This window comes from Setaria viridis, chromosome 6, assembly GCF_005286985.2.
Source record: "Setaria viridis chromosome 6, Setaria_viridis_v4.0, whole genome shotgun sequence".
Lineage (NCBI taxonomy): Eukaryota > Viridiplantae > Streptophyta > Magnoliopsida > Poales > Poaceae > Setaria > Setaria viridis.
In genome coordinates this window covers 470,702-489,692 of record NC_048268.2, presented here as the reverse complement: position 1 = coordinate 489,692, position 18,991 = coordinate 470,702, and the positions used below count along the sequence as shown (strand labels likewise).

General features: G+C 46.7%; 4 protein-coding genes across 7 annotated transcripts; 3 read left to right on the top strand and 1 right to left on the bottom strand.

Moving 5' to 3' along the window:
* Positions 1-1,076: 1,076 nt before the first annotated feature.
* LOC117861287 (pectinesterase inhibitor 28) lies at positions 1,077-2,169 on the top strand. The gene has a single exon (XM_034744818.2). It carries the CDS (start codon positions 1,194-1,196, stop codon positions 1,935-1,937), a length of 744 nt encoding a protein of 247 aa, XP_034600709.1. The 5' UTR covers positions 1,077-1,193; the 3' UTR covers positions 1,938-2,169.
* A 2,818-nt stretch (positions 2,170-4,987) lies between these two features.
* LOC117861219 (uncharacterized) lies at positions 4,988-7,184 on the bottom strand. Its single transcript, XM_034744741.2, has 2 exons — positions 5,782-7,184; positions 4,988-5,334 (listed from the first exon to the last, which is right to left on the bottom strand). The coding sequence occupies exons 1-2, from the start codon at positions 7,083-7,085 to the stop codon at positions 5,214-5,216; spliced, it is 1,425 nt and encodes a 474-aa protein (XP_034600632.1). The 5' UTR covers positions 7,086-7,184; the 3' UTR covers positions 4,988-5,213.
* A 265-nt stretch (positions 7,185-7,449) lies between these two features.
* Positions 7,450-15,843, top strand: LOC117860140 (pectinesterase inhibitor 28-like). 4 transcript variants are annotated; one of them, XM_072294603.1, is made up of 3 exons: positions 7,450-7,670; positions 7,768-7,844; positions 9,608-13,702. In XM_072294603.1, exon 3 carries the CDS (start codon positions 12,856-12,858, stop codon positions 13,486-13,488), a length of 633 nt encoding a protein of 210 aa, XP_072150704.1. In that variant the 5' UTR covers positions 7,450-7,670; positions 7,768-7,844; positions 9,608-12,855; the 3' UTR covers positions 13,489-13,702. The 4 variants fall into 4 exon arrangements, 2 of the variants coding, with proteins under 2 accessions (XP_072150704.1, XP_072150703.1); XR_004641381.2 differs by lacking the exon at positions 9,608-13,702 and adding an exon at positions 15,180-15,843 and having other exon boundaries at positions 7,450-7,844; XR_004641380.2 differs by lacking the exon at positions 9,608-13,702 and adding an exon at positions 8,750-9,345 and having other exon boundaries at positions 7,450-7,844.
* A 1,714-nt stretch (positions 15,844-17,557) lies between these two features.
* Positions 17,558-18,967, top strand: LOC117860166 (pectinesterase inhibitor 28). Its single transcript, XM_034743407.2, has one exon. The coding sequence runs from the start codon at positions 17,813-17,815 to the stop codon at positions 18,497-18,499; it is 687 nt and encodes a 228-aa protein (XP_034599298.1). The 5' UTR covers positions 17,558-17,812; the 3' UTR covers positions 18,500-18,967.
* The last annotated feature ends 24 nt before the right edge of the window (positions 18,968-18,991 follow it).

Below are 18,991 nucleotides of genomic sequence, written 5' to 3'. Positions count from 1 at the left end.
CATGAGAATAAATCCCAGAAAAATCTGGAAAATTCTCAGAAAAGCCTAATCATTATCTAAACGCATTTTAAAATATTTTGCGCTCATGAAACACCAAGATATATCGGCATGAATGCAACGCACACAGAACATCCTTATTTAATTTTAAAAATAACCAATTATTTTTCCTATACTAAATTTCCTGTCAAGAAAATAAATGTTGGAAAAATTTTAAAATTATGAGAAAATTATGGTTTAATTGTTCTTTCTAATCACATCCCGAAATCCAAAAATTTCAGTGTGTGACACTAAATTAGGATAGTAGATCAGGAGAGAGGCCGCATGCATCCACACACGAGAAACACGCACGGTCCAAATTCTCAACAAGGGAGTTTGACACCTCCACTGTAGTATTATAAACTATTGCTCGATATATGGATTATATATATGCAGATCGACTACTTGTGGGAGCAACATGACTGCTGTGTGCACGCCCAATAGTTGACCTTTTTTTTCCCATTCCTCAGTGGTCTATGTGCATTGTATATTTGTATTGCAATCCTCAAGCAAGGAAAACATGGATCGTCTCACTCTCTCTTGTTAATTACTAGTATGTTAGCTTCTGCCCCTTCCATCATCGCTCTTCATTTGTTGCTAGCCTTTAGAATATTTTTCCCTTGAATTAATTCCAAGGTTTTCTTTACTTTTTAGCACAATTTAGACATATTGATGCAGACTATATGGTCAGAGGAAGTGTACTAACTAAATATAAGCTAGTGGTCTAATAATAATACATACTGACTCCTGAAAATAATACATAGACCATGGGAATCACCTTGACACTAGCTACAAGAAATTTCCATTTCCATTGCGAAATAGTCAAGGGATAAAAATTAAATCATATCTGAGAACTCATATAAAACTAGATTTTGCCTAGAAAGGTAGTATATATAACAGCCTACGGTAGCCAGTTAGGCACTAAGAAAAATGGAGAAAGTGTACATACACGGCATGGTGGTCATGGTGGACTCCTCCACTCCACTTGAATTGTTGGAGTCAACATTGACAGCCAACAACCTTTTCCTCCTATAAAACCCCATCACCCCCTTGCTTCCTCCCTTCACTCCAACACAACACAACTCATCTCATCCTCATCAGCCATCACACAAGCTCATCATCGCTCGATCTTCACACAAGAAGATCTCTAGCAATTAATGGCGGCGTTCATGGCAACCACCACCAACAAGGTGGTGCTCCTCCTGCTGGCGGCGCTCCTCCCTCTCGCCACCCTCGCCTCCCGCTCCGACCCGGCCGTGCACCACGGCCACGCCGGCCACGGCCCCAAGCATCACCACTCGCCGTCGTCGTCGCCGCCAGCAGCTCCGTCTCCTACACCGGCGGCGCCCGCCCCCGCAGCATCCGGCGCCGCCGCTGCCGCCGCTTTGGTGCGCGCCACCTGCAACTCGACAACCTACTACGAGCTCTGCGTGTCCGCGCTGGGCGCCGACCCGTCCAGCGCCACGGCGGACGTGCGCGGGCTCTCCTCGATCGCCGTCTCGGCCGCCGCCACCAACGCCTCGGGCGGCGCCGCCACGGCCGCGGCACTGGCCAACGGCACCTCCGCCCCCGCGGCGTCGTCGAACAACGCGCAGGCGGCCCCGGCGGCCGGCGGCGGCGACGCCACCGTGCAGGCGCTGCTCCGCACCTGCGCCGCCAAGTACGGCAGCGCCCGCGACGCGCTGAGCGCCGCCAGGGAGTCCATCGCGGCGCAGGACTACGACTTCGCGTCCGTGCACGTCAGCGCCGCCGCCGAGTACCCGCAGGTGTGCAAGGCGCTGTTCCGGCGGCAGAGGCCAGGGCAGTACCCGGCGGAGCTGGCGGCGAGGGAGGAGGCGCTCGGCAAGCTCTGCGCCGTCGCCAGCGACATCATCGCCCTCGTCTCCAACAGCAGCAGCTAGCTCATCTCATCTCGATCCATGCATGCATCCATGATCCATCCATCCTCGTCTCCAACAGTGATCTTCGCGCCGGCGTTACGCGAGGAAGCAGCTAGCGCGACTAGTCTACTAGTGAGTCTACTTACGTACGTGTAATGACACGAGTCCTTTGTTAACGACTGTACGTATGAACTGTACTGCAAGTCTGTACCTGCAGCCAACTCCAGTGTTGAGTGGATCATTAGTACTGCCACGTTGGATCTTTTCTCTTTTTTGGGGATATATACTGATATGGAAAGAGACAGATGTGAGAAAAAGAAGAAGAAGAGACGATCGTTAATGGTAACAAACGTCTCTTTGGATAATCTCTGTAGCATTAGACAGCGATGGTTCCTTGAGCTATCAGTGACCACAGCACTGGCCAGCACCGATTTGGTCCGCAGCACAAACATTACTTCATTTCTTGAGCCCTAAAAATAGCAAAAGGACAGAAAAAGGGCTAATGGTAGGAAAGTGTATACTTCCTCTGTCCCGCAAAGAGTGTCCCTTTAATTCTATCGTAAGTCAAAATACTGATACTCTTTGTCGTAAACTTGGTCAAACTTAAAATAGTTTGATTTAGGACAAACCTAAAGGAACACTCAAAAAATTGTGCACTCTTACTTATATACGAAAAAGACAATGCTATGAAATGAAACTAAAAGGCAGCAGGTTGATCAAAGAAGAAAAGCTTGAATGATCGCTCTAGCTTATTACTATCGTTTTCCTAGGTTGCTGTCCACTAACTCCATCAGTTCTTTTTTTTTAAAAAAAATCCCAAATTAGCTAGATGCAGATGCAGTACAGTGTTGTTCTTCACTTTCCAGACGTAGCCAACTGGTGTTCAGTAGTAGTATAAAGCTAGCACCTTTTGATTTAGCTGGCACACACAGCGGTTTAAAAGGTGCTTGTGCAATATTTTTTCCCTAATTAAATACTTTGAGCAAGCTTGAGCAGCAGCAGAGCTGCAATTCATCGTCATGTGCTTGCTCTGCAGCCAAATGATCGATCTTTATCCGTTGATCGAACCACTAAAGCGCGCACAGACGATACAGAGACATCCAGTTACTAATAATATGTAATCCGTACTATATGATTAAACAGCAGCTGGTCAAATTTTGATTAAATTCAAATTAGTGTAGTTGTTGTTAAGGCGTAGCTGACCTTAATTGCTGGCTAATTAGCAAGTAGCTTGCTAGGCAGATCCAGCCATGCTACATACTTGGATCAGAGATTTCCCAGCCGGCAGGGGGGGGGGGGGTGGCGGAGGCAGGGGAGGCGCGGAGGCAAGGGAGACGCGGAGACGGAGGCAATACGGGAAGATCGGGGAGGCGGCTCGAAGCAGCAGGAGCGGAGGCGTGCGGGACTATGTATGGCCGGCATTTATCCGGGGTTTCGACCGGGCTGAGGCAGGCCTAGCAGGCCGTGCCGCCCGTTTATGGCCCACAGGCCAAATGGGACAGGCCATGCCGGGCCAGCTCACTGGCTGAGGTAGCGGCCCAAGCCCGGGCCGTGGTGTAGGCTGGGCCGGCCCAGCCTACAAAGCCGCCGTGCCATGCCGTGTCTAGATCGGGCCAAAATGCCGTGCCGTGGGCCAAATGGCCATCTATATCTGTAGCATTAGACAACGATGGTTCCTTGAGCTATCAGTGACCACTGCACTGGCCAGCACCGATTTGGTCCGCAGCACAAACATTACTTCATTTCTTGAGCCCTAAAAATAGCAAAAGGGGCTGAGGGTAGGAAAGTGTGTATACCCCTCCGTCCCGTAAAGAGTATCCCTTTAATTTTATCGTAAGTCAAACTATTTTATGTTTGACCAAGTTTATATAAAAATATATCAATATATGCTTTTGATGTCTAGGAAGTTTTATTAGATTCTTTATAAATATATTTTCATAGCATACCTATTTAGTGTTATAAATATTGATACCCTTCATTGTAAACTTGGTCAAACTTAAAACAGTTTGACTTAGAACAAACCTAGTTCTAAACCTAATATAAAGGGACACTCAAAAAATTGTTTACTCTTACGTATGTACGAAAAAGACAGTGCTATGAAATGAAACTAAAAGGCAACAGGTTGATCGAAGAAGAAAAGGGGGTAAAAAAGAAAAGCTGGAACGATCGCTCTTATTACTATCGTTTTCGTAGGTTGCTGTCCACTAACTCCATCAGTTCTTTTTTTAAAAAAAAAATCCCAAATTAGCTAGATGCAGATGCAGTACAGTGTTGTTCTTCACTTTCCAGACGTAGCCAACTGGTGTTCAGTAGTAGTATAAAGCTAGCACCTTTTGATTTAGCTGGCACACACAGCGGTTTAAAAGGTGCTTGTGCAATATTTTTTCCCTAATTAAATACTTTGAGCAAGCTTGAGCAGCAGCAGAGCTGCAATTCATCGTCATATGCTTGCTCTGCAGCCAAATGATCGATCTTTATCCGTTGATCGAACCACTAAAGCGCGCACAGACGATACAGAGACATCCAGTTACTAATAATATATAATCCAGGACGACCCTTTTTGTTTTTCTTTCTGTTTCTTTCTTTTTCCTGCCTAATTTTAGTCTTATATTTTTTTCTATATCAATGCAACACGCACTATCAGTTCGTTAAAAAAAGTTAGAACATGCATGTCAGCCATGTATGCTGCTTCTGCTGGCTCGGAAATCTCTGATCCAAGTATGTAGCATGGCTGGATCTGCCTAGCAAGCTACTTTTGTAATCGAATCCTTTACCTAAATAATATACCCCTGCTCTCCCACCGTAATCAGATGTAGCATACACACCGTAATCTGATTACGTTACCGGAGTGCAACCAAACAAAGAGAGCAATCACTCATTCCACCGCCAAATACACTGTAATCTGATTCTCTTTGCGTTTACATTATCTTAGCACGAACCAAACATTATTTAGATGTGAGAGGTATCAAGTCAGAGTAGTGAAATTAAGCAAATGTTTCTTTCAGATATGTGGGTTTGTGCAGTTTCTGATGTGCAGGTCATGCATGGTGGTGCGAATCTTTCCTCCTCTCTTCTTGCAACACAACTAGCTTTCTTGACACCGAATTGAATACATGTGGTTCTAGACCAACAGCATTTAACAAAGTTTAGACACCCATTTTTCTCCAGAGTCTAAGCTTATCTTACTGGGCAACAAAAGGTCTCCCTTACATCCATCATTGTTACTACTAGATGAGTCCAAATAGTTATGGGGGCAGAGAACAACACTTGCTCATGATGACCCATCTTTTATAGGAACTAGTCCAAAGCCATTGCATCTCCATCTTCAGCGACAGATTCACTATCATGATGCTCTCGTGCTTTAACCTTCATCTTGGTTGAACAACCCTTGCTGACTGTTTCAGAGTCACCTGTGCACCTGCACCCAGCAGAACAGCCCAATGTTTGAGTCACTTCAAAAATTCAGCTGTCCTATCTAAAAAATGACCACTACTTAGCCGCCTCCTGTGCAAGCCATGCCACCAAACAATCCATATGGAGCCTGCCATCGTTATTAGTCTACAGTTACGAGCAATTTTTCAGCATAGAGGAACCATGGCAAGTTGGCCAGAGGTTTTGAATACAAATCAAGCACACGACGTACTTCCTAGACAGTGTAGCGTTAATTTGTTAGCATACTAGCTAGCTGAGACTGGGAAAACAGACCCTTTTGTCCTGCTTCTAATCTTAATTAAATAAAGATCTATCATCACAGTTGCCTAACAACGTACATGTATGGCCAACTATGCATCAGCAACAACCCTATGTCCAAATGAACTATCTAAAGCATCAGGCGAAATCAGACCAAGGTTAGTGACACAATTACCTGGAAATTGGAAAATGCCTAGATAGCCTGGTGTGCACATAGTTGAAGTTGATGACCTCATATCTCGAAAAGAAAGGTGCCACCCCCAGTATCTTCTTGCTTTCCATGTCCACTCCAAGCACCGCCGCTTCAGCATCCGTTTGGTCCACCTTGACCGTGAAGTAAAGTATGCGAGCAGCATCATCGTCTTGCAGGCCGACGACAGGTTGGCATACGAGGAGGTTCCTGAAGGATTGGCGATACACGCCTCTTTGGCCTGGGAAGAGATTAGTGCGTGGGTTGTTGACCTCAATTTCCTTGAAACTTGTAATCTTGTACTGCTGACTCCAAACACCACTGGTAGTAGCCGGCCTGATCCACAGGGAGCGACTTGCCAGGTCCACGCATTTGAGATGGCCATCAAGGAAAGCAATGTCACGATAAAGGCGGGCATCACTCTTGAGCTTGGCGGTTCTTCTCAGTTCATCAGGCAGTGAGACATACCCAAGCACGGGGATGGTTTCGCTTTGCGCTTGACGTGCAGCTTCGTGTTCCAGCCGAAGCACATCACAAAAGAGCATGCCACGCCAGAGGTCGACGAAGGCCATGGTGCCAGCAGCATCTCCTCCAATTGTCACCACCTTGCAGTTTTTATGGAGAAAAGACTTGTCTCCATATTCCTGCCGGCCCTGCAGGCTCAGCGACAGAGCATAGAGCTTCCAATCTGCCCGCTTCGAGTCGTAGACGCACAAGGTTAACCCTCCCCAGGGATGAGCTAAGGGTAAGAACCTGAATCCGGCGACGATGTATTCTTTGCCGGGGCGACGAAGCATGCCGATATCCTTGGGTAGGAAGCAGCGGTACTGGGGGGTCGGCGGCAGGAGCGTGAGGGACGGCTTCCCTGACTTGTCGCTGGCCTGGTAGACGTAGTAGTCCTGATCCAGGGCACAGGCGCTGACGTCGACGCGGATGAGGGCGAGGTCGTCCTCGACGGCGACGATATGGGGATTCCGGTGCATGTAGGCGCCATCTGGGCTATGGATGCAGCAGCGGGAGAGGAACGGCGGGGGCCGGGGGCAGAAGGTGATCTGGATGTGCTTGTTGTCGGATGTTTTGGAGATGGCCGTGGTGGCGTTTTCGACCTTGTCAATGTAGGCACACACCTCGAGGAGCATCCAGGAGAGGTTGCTCTCTTCGGCGGCGCCATGGATGGCGGCAGGCATCTGCAGGGAGGCGGGGCTCACATGATCGGTCGCCATGGATCTCGCCCCCTGGATGGATCGGGGCATGTTCAGGGAGGCGAGGCTCACGAGATCGGTCGCCATGGATCTTGCTCCCTGGATGGATCTACTCAACCCAGTATATGGAGAGGCGGAGACGTGAGGGGATCCGAAGCGACCTCGGCCGGCGGCGGGGGCGGCAGATCCATATTAGTACTCCGAGGCCTCCTCGTCCATGTTTGAGTGGGATTTCTACAGGCCCAAAATCATAACTCGCACAACAGAGCTGTAGCCCAGTTTGGAAAGCCCATACCACAAGTACCGCTATATGGAAAGCCCATACACCAAGTACCGCTATATGGGCCGCGCGCGCGACTGCGCTCCGCTTTGTCGCAGAAGTGTGGCCCCGCTCGTGGGCTCCTATATATCTATCGGAAGATCTATAGGGCCCATTAGACCCACTGCTGCTCCTGCCTCATCTTCCTCCCACCATCGGCTGTGCCTCTTCTCCCTCCCACTGTTGCCCCTGCCTCCACCATCCTGGCCGGCACCTGCCACGCCGATTGCCTCGCCCGCCCTTCCTAATCTCATGGGCATCCTTGCCCATGCCGCCGATCACCAGCCCACCAGCCGTCCGACCCCGCCCGGCCGGCGGCGCCACCTCGCCTCCTGCTACTACACTCCAGCGAAGTGTTAAATTGCTCGATCTCTTTTCGACTTTTGCGTCCTCTCCCTATCCCCCACTTAATGGCCTTTCGTATATCTAATTTGCTACAATTTTGTTTAGGGTTCCGCGCTGGAGGTGATTCGAGGGCGATTCAGCGAATTCGTGGATGGGTTATTCGTACATTAGATTGTCGATAGGTATGATTTGTTCCCCCCAATCTATTTTTTCATTCGTTCCCTATTGTTTCCCCGCACATTTCCCCAATCTATTTCATTCTCTGTATCTGGTTGTGTGATTCGATTTGAGGATGTCGATGTGCAGATGCAATCGGTACACATCATCAATTTATTCCATTCCATTCCATGCCTAGTTTCTAGGAAGATTCGTTTACCTAATCGCTGTACGAAATCACTGAAATTGTAGATGAAATTTGAGCCAACATTTCAAAACAAGAAAGTTGGTCCAAGAAGAAAGGACCGATCATTAGTTTTATAAAAAAATGTTGAGCCAACTTTTTTAAGAAAAATGTTGAGTCAACTAGCTAGTTCTAACTAATTAACTGAGTGGTCTAGTTCTAAAATAGACCTGGACCGTGAATGCCATGTCAGCACTAACCATATCATTGTCCACGTCATTGTCACTGGTCACGTCACCTGTCACCATCCACGTCACCAACCACATCATCGTCCATGTCACCATCCACGTCACCAACCACATCATCGTCCACGTCACCAGCCACATCATCGTCCACGTCACCAACCACATCATCATCATTATACACTTCACTAGCCCTGTTGGCCACCATGTGGCAACCATCCGTGATGTTTATTTTCATCCAAACATTAGGTCTGGGCTGGGTTGCACGGGCCTGAAAGTGGTTTGTGACAGTTAAAAAACGTCATAGATTATGCTAATCTGTGACGATTTTGAAAAAACGTCGATCGATTTAATTTGTGACATTCAATACATGACGTTATCTGAAATTACCACAGACACTGCTTTATGATGATTTTTCAGCGATCTGTGATAATTTTTTTCTGATTAAATGATTTCTTGTAGTGGATGCTAATCTTCATATTTATACTATTTGACGAGTCCATAGATCCGGGGTCCCCAGCAGGACTGCCTCCTGCAGCACTTAGCCCAACGAGAGGCACAACAACGATGCACGCCTGGGCCGGCCCAATTACGCGGCACCGGGCCGAGGCCAAGACCCAACCACCGACCGACTCCTCCGACCAAGAGGCTTGGCCGACACCCTGGCCAGTTGGGGGCGGGATCACGGTCCGACCCTGATTGAGTTCTCCCGACCGAGTCATCTCGACTGAGGATACTCCGTACCATCCGTGCCGCTCCCCCGACCGACACGGTCGGGCCGACTGGGACTGCCGACTGGGGATGGCCGCTCGTTGTGGGCCCAGGAAGCAGGTAGGATGGATAACGAGGCAATACTCGGGTCAGCTAGCTGTATGTAGCACCGTACCGCACCACGCCCCGCGCACGCCTGCACAGTGCCGCCGTAAACCTACCCGCTACGACGGAGTGGCCTGACGAGGAGAATAGGGACCGAGGACAGAGGCCGTACCATACCTGACGACGTGAGACTCGATAAGACTAGGCAGCGCCCGTACACTCGCTCTCTTATCCTCCCCGACTTGTACCTGATGACGCTGTTGACTTTTTTCATTTGACTATTCATTTTTTCTACAAGTATTTTTGCAAATAGATAAACCTACAAGTTAAATCTAAAGTACATTTGACAATAGACATAATGATACCCATTTTACTTTAGTTAACTAACTCGTTCAATAGATATTAGTAGTTAAAGTTGGAGTAAAAAGTCAACGGCGTCATATATTTACAAACGGAGGGAGTACTTCGGTCAGAGATTATTTCCCAGCCAGTACAAGCAGCATACATGGTTGACATGCATGTTCTATGATCTCGTGTTGCCGGACAGATTTCAGACTTGAGAGGAACCCTACCGGACTTTGCGAGAAGATCACTTTACAACCGGGATAGATGTTGTACGATCCATCGGCCGTCTCGTCATCGATCGTGTTCCTACACAGATAGCGTTTGCGCACCATATATTTTTGTCCGCTGGATTGGCACCACTTGCACTGACGCCGCTGGAAAGCAACACACGCAAAGGCAAAGCATGGCATGCCTGCCTCTGCTGCAATAGTCAAACACACTTGAGATTCAGATTTGTGAGTGAGTGAGTGAGTGGAGTGAAGCTGGTAGGAAACCAGCAGAGCCTGCAGCAGCTGGGACGAGACGACGACGACCAGGGGAGTAATCGTCAGCCGTCAGCTCGTCGATCTCATCCTGTCAAGAACTAAAAGGAAAATGGAACGGGCAGCAGATGATGATCAAGACAGCTTTCAGACGAAGCATCAGGAGAGCATCTTCAGTTCAGCACTACCGGTGCATCAGTACACAAGCTCAAATCCAAATTTTATGTAGGCTATCATCATGGACTAAGCACCAAGGATGATGAGAGAACCTTTAAACTAGTGGTGCCAATTGAAAGTGCTACCAACCTAGGAGGCATTCACACGACAAACACGGCCCACATTTCAGCAGCACTCGCACACAAGAAACAAGAAATGGGCCGGGGGAGAAGACTACTGTTTGAAAAACAAAAAAGAAGAAGCAGCAGCTATAGTGCCCTTGCACTGTCGAGTAAAAGTGGCTGCAGAGCTACTTGTCGACGACAGCAACTTGACTTTGTTCGCCAAAAGGCGCAATATTGATTTTTTTTGTACTACTATGCATTGCGATAAGTTTCAAGAGAAAAATAAGGTGTGGGAACTATATATTAGAGAAAATTGGTATATATTATTTTCAGGAATCAAAATAACAAAATCTTGGTGTTATTTTGTTCAAAATAACAAAAATAAGTGATAATTAACTAAATCAAAATGTGCTTTTCGTTCCACTTCCAAGTCTCAAAATGGCTGATGCTATAGCAGCTTGACTTTGTTTTCCAAAAGGTATCCTTTCTGCTTTTGTTGGTACGTGTTTCAATCTGTAAGAAAAATGTGTGCCCTATCACGAATTCTATAGGAACCTAGACTTCCATGGCTACAAAGTCACTTGGCAACTATTTCACCGTAGACCAGTATCTCCTCATGTTCGAAGACCCAATGACTCTTTGTGGTGGAGAGATATCATGCCCTTCACAAACAATTTTTCCATGTCAATGCAAAGTCGATCAAGCTTGGAACCTTAGTCGTCTTCTGAAGGATTTGTGGTGCTAGTGTGAGATTATGGTATCTTGAAATGGAAAATTTTTCCCAACTCTTCTCCTTTCAACAACTTTTTTTTAATAACAATGTTCAACTAAAATCTAGCTATTCCTTGCAAAAACTGCAGCATGCAGCGGCAAGAACTTCAAACTCTCCTTCATGGTGTCGGTGTTTAAATCCGACAACCTACCCAGGGAGTAACCAGGGTAGAGTTTTATTTGGTGGGTGTCGCCAAAATCAGGAACTTGATGGTGTACGTAGGCACACGATTTAGATAGGTTCGGGCCGCTAGATCGTGTAATACCCTACGTCCTGTGTATTATTCGCTTGTATTGGATTGAACTTGTTTGTAGGGGCTCCCTACTCGTCCTTATATATCGGAGGAGCAGGGTTACAGGTCGGTTATCTTACTGGAAGACTAGTTGGATTCGACTAGAGAGTCCTACTCTAACTGCTCTGAGTAGTTTTCCAGTCCTCGATTAGTTCCTGTCCTCCATGTAGACTACGCCGTCCTCCACTGTAGTCTTCATGTCTGACACGTTTCGATGTACGGCCCTGTATACGGATCTGTCCAAACCTTCCGGTGAGTCTATAGAAGTATGTACTACACATGGCTTGCTATCAGAATCGGATGGGCATGGTATATATATGGGCTTACATGTATACGGAGGTAGGACTATCTTATCTACTTATAAATCATATTATTTACCTAGTACAAGTACATTGCTACACTTTAATAGTACCATAGGTTGTCTCATACAATTTCGCAGTGGTTGTTTTGCGAAGCAACCACTCCTGCAACATCATACGAGTGTTGTTGCCATGCAACTCACAATATTCATTTTTCTATGTGCAAATTAAAGGTTTGTGCAATTGCTATATACGAGACGACAATTTAAAATACAACATATTATAGGTGTTGTCATCTTGATATTACACGAGACCGTCTATATACAAGACACCACAAATATTAATCTACCTCGCCTTATTGGAGGTATGCCAAATCTATCCTGAAATTTTTTATAAAAAAGGTTCATCTTTTTTTTTCTATACATATAGATGAGAAAGTCATGCCGTAGAAGCAAGTACATACAAATTCTATTTCTTTAATAGTCCTTCTGTTCCAAATTGTAGGTCATTTTGACTTTTCTAGTTTCATAGCCTAGACATACACTATATCTAGACGTATAATAATATCTATAAAACTAAAAAATCTAAAATAAAAAATCTAAAATGACATACAATTTGGAATGAAGGGAGTATCTCACTAAAAAAGGTTGAACACCTGAAACATCATTGGAAGAAACTATATGGTTTTTGGATATGTATACTCTTTGTAACCGTCAAGTGGAAGAAAATGAATGGTAGCTGTCGTCATATGTATATTTGTATTAATTCTTTAAGGAATAATAATCCTCTTCTATACAAATCTATTCCCCCAATGCAAACCGATTATAATGTAGCCAACAAATACATGTTGTCAACCATGCTTGGCCACCACCTAACCTGTCAAAGCCACCTTAGGTGTAGCATGCACAAAAATTCGATGAAGCGACCAAAATCAACATGGAAACACGGGAATCAGCTTTTGACTAAAAGAAACTTCATTTCTGTTGCCAGAGTCAATGGAACAGTCAGAGATAACAAGCTCTGTAGATGTGTGTGTGTAGGTTTTGCCTAACAAGGTAGTGTGTGACAACCTATATGGTAGCTAGTTAAGCACTTAGAAACAAAACGAGGAAGGAAAGTATACACGGCGGTCGTCGTCGTTGCGGACTCCTGGAGTCAACATTGGTGGTCTCTAGCAATGGCAACCTCCTATAAAACCCCATCACCCTCCTTGCATCCTCCAACACAAGCAACTCAACTTCGATTCATTGCAGAAGAGCAAAACACAAGCTCATCACTCTTCATAAACCCAGCTCGTCACCTGGCCTGGTGATCGTCTCTAGCAATGGCAACCACCAGGAACGCAATCATGGCGCTTCTTCTTGTAGCGCTCCTCCCTCTCAGCACCGTCGTCTCCTCCCGCACCGGGCCGTCTGCTCACCGCAGCCACGGCGGCCCGAAGCACCAGTCGCCTCCCGCTTCCCCTTCCCCGCCCCCCGCGCCCGCCGCGCTGGTGCGCGCCACCTGCAACTCGACGACCTACCCCGACCTGTGCGTGTCCACGCTGGGCGCCGACCCGTCCAGCGCCACGGCCGACGTGCGTGGCCTCTCCGCCATCGCCGTCTCGGCCGCCGCCGCCAACGCCTCGGGCGGCGCCGCCACGGCGGCGGCGCTGCAGGCGCCGGCTGCCGCCGGCGACGCCACCGTGCAGGCGCTGCTCCGCACCTGCGCCGCCAAGTACGGCGAGGCCCGGGACGCGCTGGCGGCGGCGAGGGGCTCCATCGCGGCGCAGGACTACGACAGCGCGTCCGTGCACGTGAGCGCCGCCGCCGAGTACCCGCAGGTGTGCAGGGTGCTGTTCCAGCGGCAGAGGCCCGGCGCCTACCCGGCGGAGCTGGCGGCCAGGGAGGTGGCGCTCCGGCAGCTCTGCACCGTGGCGCTCGACATCATCACGCTCCTCTCCAACAACAGCAACTAGCTAGCTGATGCACTCCCATGCATCCATCATGCAAGACTGATATACCAACCCTACTAGCTAGTTACCTAATAATTACTTGATTCATTTCATGTCTTATAGACCATCGATACATGCATATACATGCGACGTAACTAGTCTCGTGAGTCTTACATGTAATGACACGTCTCTCGTGTTTATGATTTTGGTATGCATATATGGGAATAGGTTACTTTCACTTGTTAATAAGTGTTTCATTTAATAAATCGGCATGCAAATAATGCGCCAATTTCATTGAGAACACATAAGAGTTTTACAATTTGTTGTGGCCCTAAGAGGCAACAAGCTGCTAAAGCCAAAAGAAAAAGAAAAAAAAAAGACACCATGCGAGCGACGTCATGATCACATCCTCGCTTCTGGATTTTGCTTTAGGAGTTGGATGGTTGGAAGTCCTTTCTGTTCTGAAAGAAAACCGTGCATTTCGTCCCAAATTTCCTTAGCCACATGTAATCAAGATTCATGATCCGATCGATTCTTGCTTCATTTCAAACGACGTGACTTTATTTGCCAAAAGGCAGAATTTTTGTTTTTGGATCTCGTGTGCATTGTAATCGAGGGAGAACTTGTGGTAGGTTGTACATCGCCTACATATCACTAAGCTTAATAATATTTACCCCCTACTATTACTTTTTGTTCCGAGCCAAATCAATATATGTGTGGCATATTACTCTTCATCACAAGAATAGTCTAATTATCTTTTAAATTAAATAATTTATTACTTAGGTCTAAAATTGTAATACATTAATATGAATAATACATAAGATAAGTTTGATATGCCTCACTAAGTCTTATATTTCTTTGCTTTTGTTTATACTCATCATACATGCATCCATATTGTATACTTGCACCAGCCTTGAGTGTGGGTGCTCGGGGGCGGGGGTCCGCTTGGCCCTGTCGTCCCCCTTATCCCCACTATTGCTTGCACCCACAAATGAATGTTTAGCAGAGTACACCATTCTGCAAGGAAGTTATCAGCATCTATCGACGAATGTTGTCATAGGGATTGTCCTGGACAAGGTGCATGCTATGACTTTATGACGTGGTGATGTTAAAACATCGGAATGCTTCCTGCGTCTCATTGGCAGTAGTAGACGTGCAGCAGTCTCATTAGCAGTAGTAGACGTGTAGCAGCTTTGCCCCCTATTTTAGAGATCCACCATCTTAATTATTTGACACATGGTTTCCCAAAGATTAAAACTTCCCCTCTAACGGAACACACTCATGGTTATTAATAATGAAGACAAAGTGAACTCAATGGCAACATATTTGAGGCTGTCATCGACATCAACACTAGTGTTTATGAGGCGTGGAGCATCACCAAATTGTAGGCCCATCCATGCTGCCAATGCAAAACCAATGTAGGCCCGATTTTTCACCAGCCAGCTATCGGAGTTGCGTTAGCAAAATTCTAGGTATCTCCATTGTATTGTAGTCTACCAGGGCTGGAATGGTTTCTTGTGTGTCTGTGTTCATTGGATTCTAGCAGCTATCACTAGCAATATTTTGGTTCTGCATTCAAGAGATAGGAAAGGCTAGGCTAGGATGTTGATTGTGTTTACTGCTGTTATTGCTATTTATTGCTTGCTACAGTACTATTCGCCTCAAGCTAACTGACTGACTGCAAACAAAATACTCGTGTCGTTTGCCTTTTTCAGCTCGAGAATGTGGAGTGGCTGCACGAGATTGTGCATTGTCTGCATAATAGGCTTGCCAGTATGGATGCGATGGCCTACGCGCAGAACTCTGATCTTACAGAGATGGTGGGCATAACATGAAGCGATCCCAACGCCACCAGGGCATTGCCTGATACACTGCAGGTCCTTCGGTATTGGTACCAATGCTACTGGTTGTTGCATCGGAGTGATTTCTGCCTCCGCGGGTAATTCGGCGCTCACAACGTTCTTGTCTACTCGAATCTGGCAGTGAGGTTGACGGGAATCCACCTAGTTAAGTTCACCAAGTCGGGCGGGGACATGGATTATGAGCAGTTCGTGGCATCGGCGGAGCAATTCTTTATGCTACGAGAGTCCATGCCTAGCGACATCACGACATCATTGGAGCTCATTCAAGAAGGTATCGATGGATACAAGTATGTTATCAGATACAATACGGCCCTTATGGAGCCAAAGCGGGCTTTTTATTGGGTGATGGAGGCGATGGGTGCTTGAACCGCTGAGGTTCATCAACCCAGACACCTTCGACCTGATCATGAGCATGCATGTCGACCTGGAGGACTGGAACCAGTACATCTATTGTGTCTACGATGTGTTGTTTTGTAATATATTTCTTGCATTTCTTTCTAACACATTTGATCGGTTATTTTCGAACACATTTCTTACATTTCTATCCAACACATTTCTGTCTATGGAAAGTTAAAGTAGGCTTATGAATATTATATCATTATCCACAATATATTTTCATCCAAGATCTCAACAACAACAAATTTTATTCTCTCAAGTTCAAAACGATTTGTACCAAGAATTTTACACAGCATGCAAATCCAGACATAATAGAAAATAAGAGTGAATAATACTTAGCTAATCACCTAGAAAAAGGTTTGGTGGATGGCTTTGCTCTTAGTGGAACTAAGTCAAGCTTGTTTATGAAATACCTTTTCTATGTTCACAAGCAGATGACCCTCACATGGAAGATGACTCTATTCCTATGACACTATATAGAGTGATTGTTTGTCTTCCCTCCATTTATTATAATGCATAGGTACACCTAGATATTTTAGAAATGTTCTCTTAGTATAAAATATTGTGAGTAAAACGAAGAAAATAGAACATGAGTCATGGTATTGTCACAAGTGTCAGTTTCTGTAGGGAGTCTAGTTTTAGAAGATCAGCCATGTCTTGTTTTTATTGGATTTCTGACTAAAAATGAAATAGTCTAGTAAGCCAGATTACCTCAAGAATGTAAGTGGGGGCATGTGCCCCCAAGCCGATTTACCCCTTTGATTGGATTAACAGTTGTGATTTCTTGTTTATTTGCCATGTGATCTTTATGGGAACAAAATGAAATGAATTTAGTCGAATGATGAACCACTGCACTAAAGCACCACAATGTAGTAGTATCTTCATTGTTTGTAGCCACAGTACAATATGTGTTCTTTTTACAAGAGCTCTAGACATTGAGTGGAAACAAGAACCACCCATTTTGATATTAAAATCCATATGAAAACACATCACCATGGAGGCTAACTTGGAAATCGGCAACTCAAGCGATAATGTTATGCCATTATATAGTAGCTTATTAACCATTAATTAACACCGTATTATTACGGAACATTATTCTTGCGAATATATGCCACTCTTCATCATTAGTTAACCTGAATAGCGATTTGTATTAAGTAGGTATGGATGCTAGTGAAGGCTTTTGGATTTTATTAAAAAAAACTGGCGCTTGATGTTTGGCCCACTAGATTGTCGAGACTTGCGCGTTGACATGCTGGATTTGGGAGGTATCCTACCGGATGCAACAGTCAATGTCAAACACTTGAAAGTAGTGGGTGGAGTGTGAAGCCGGTAGGAAGCCAGAAAATTAAGAACAAGACCAGACAGCCGCAACATCTATAAATCTATCTTCAGTTCAATACTAAGCTACACGCAAATAGCCTATATCATGGACTAAGAAAACCAAGTTGTCAGTGGTGGTAACAGTATAATGTTAACATGCTACTATGCTAGTATGCTACCAACCTAGGTGGCATAATCCACACGAGAAACACGGGCTATGGATATCCACAATCATGGAGAAGTACAAGAATTGAATTATATGACAAGAAGCTAGTGACCTTGCACTGTTGAGTAGAAGTGCGTGGATGATGCCTACTTGACTCTATATATCTTGTGCTTTCCAAAACTTAGCCTTTTCACTACTGTGGTCAGTGTGCTTCCAATAAGAGGAAGCTTCATCTCTGTTGCCGGCCGGAGTCCAGGGAAACAACCACAACCAGAGAGGGATTTTGCCTAACAAAGCTAGCAGTGTAACAACTTAACCTACAGTTGCTAGTTAATTGAGCACTGAGCAATTGTGGAAAGTGTACACGGCATCTAGTATAGTGTGGTCGTGGTGGACTTCTCCCCATCCACTTGTGACTCTGAGAGTATGTAGTCAACATTGTTGACAGCCAGCAATGCATGCTCTCCTCCTATAAAACCCCACACCCGTTTGCAACCTCCATTCACTCCAGCACAAGCAACTCATCACAAAACACAAGCTCATCTCTCTTCACACCACAAGATCAAGCCCATCTCGTACTGACCGATCTCTCCAGCAGTTAATAATGGCTCCAATGGCCACCAAGAACGCCATGGTGCTCCTCCTCCTGGCCATCCTCCCTCTCGCCGCCCTCTCCTCCTCCCGCGCCGGCCCGTCGGCGCACAAGAGCCACAGCCACGGCCACGGCCACGGGCCGAAGCACCCATCATCGCCTCCTCCATCACCTTCTCCTCCACCCCCGGCCGCCGCCGCCGCTTTGGTGCGCGCCACCTGCAACTCCACGACCTACCCCGAGCTCTGCGTGTCCGCGCTGGGCGCCGACCCGTCCAGCGCCACGGCCGACGTGCGGGGCCTCTCCGCCATCGCCGTCTCCGCCGCGGCCGCCAACGCCTCGGGCGCCGCCGCCACGGCCGCCGCGCTCGCCAACGGCACCGCCCCGGACGGCACGGCGGCCGCGCAGCAGCAGGCCGCCGACGCCACCGTGCAGGCGCTGCTCCGCACCTGCGCCGCCAAGTACGGCGACGCCCGCGACGCGCTGAGCGCGGCGAGGGAGTCCATCGCGGCGCAGGACTACGACTTCGCGTCCGTGCACGTCAGCGCCGCCGCCGAGTACCCGCAGGTGTGCAGGGTGCTGTTCCGCCGGCAGAGGCCGGGTCAGTACCCGCCGGAGCTGGCGGCCAGGGAGGAGGCGCTCAGCCGGCTCTGCTCCGTCGCGCTCGACATCATCGCCCTCGTCTCCAATAGCAGCTAGCTGATGATGCTGATCCAGTACTCCAATTAATCATCCTTCATAACAGCGTAAAATAGTACTCTTATTAATCGCCCTCGTCTCTATGATTTTGGTAGCATAGAATAGTACTCCACTTGTTAATCTGCACGTAATCCAGTGTTGAGTTGATTAATATGTACGTATCTCTTAATCTCTTGTACTATTATCAGTTAACTACTGAAGAAGAAATGTTCTTTTATGTGTTGAGGATTAAACTTTAGTTCAGAGAAGAATATGTTGAGCATATATTTTTCTTTGTTCACTTCAATAGATGAATAAGTATGGGGTAGGCACTATCCCACTACTTGAGTTGTTCTTTTGTTGAACAGTGTAAAGTTGACAGAAACTAGCAAGAGGGCTCGTTACTGCTACGTTTCCATGACTTGTATGCCAACCTAATCTAGATTCAGATACTCTGGATGGAAATATAGTGAAGATCTTTTATTTCTATTTAGTTTTGAAATTTTGGATGAA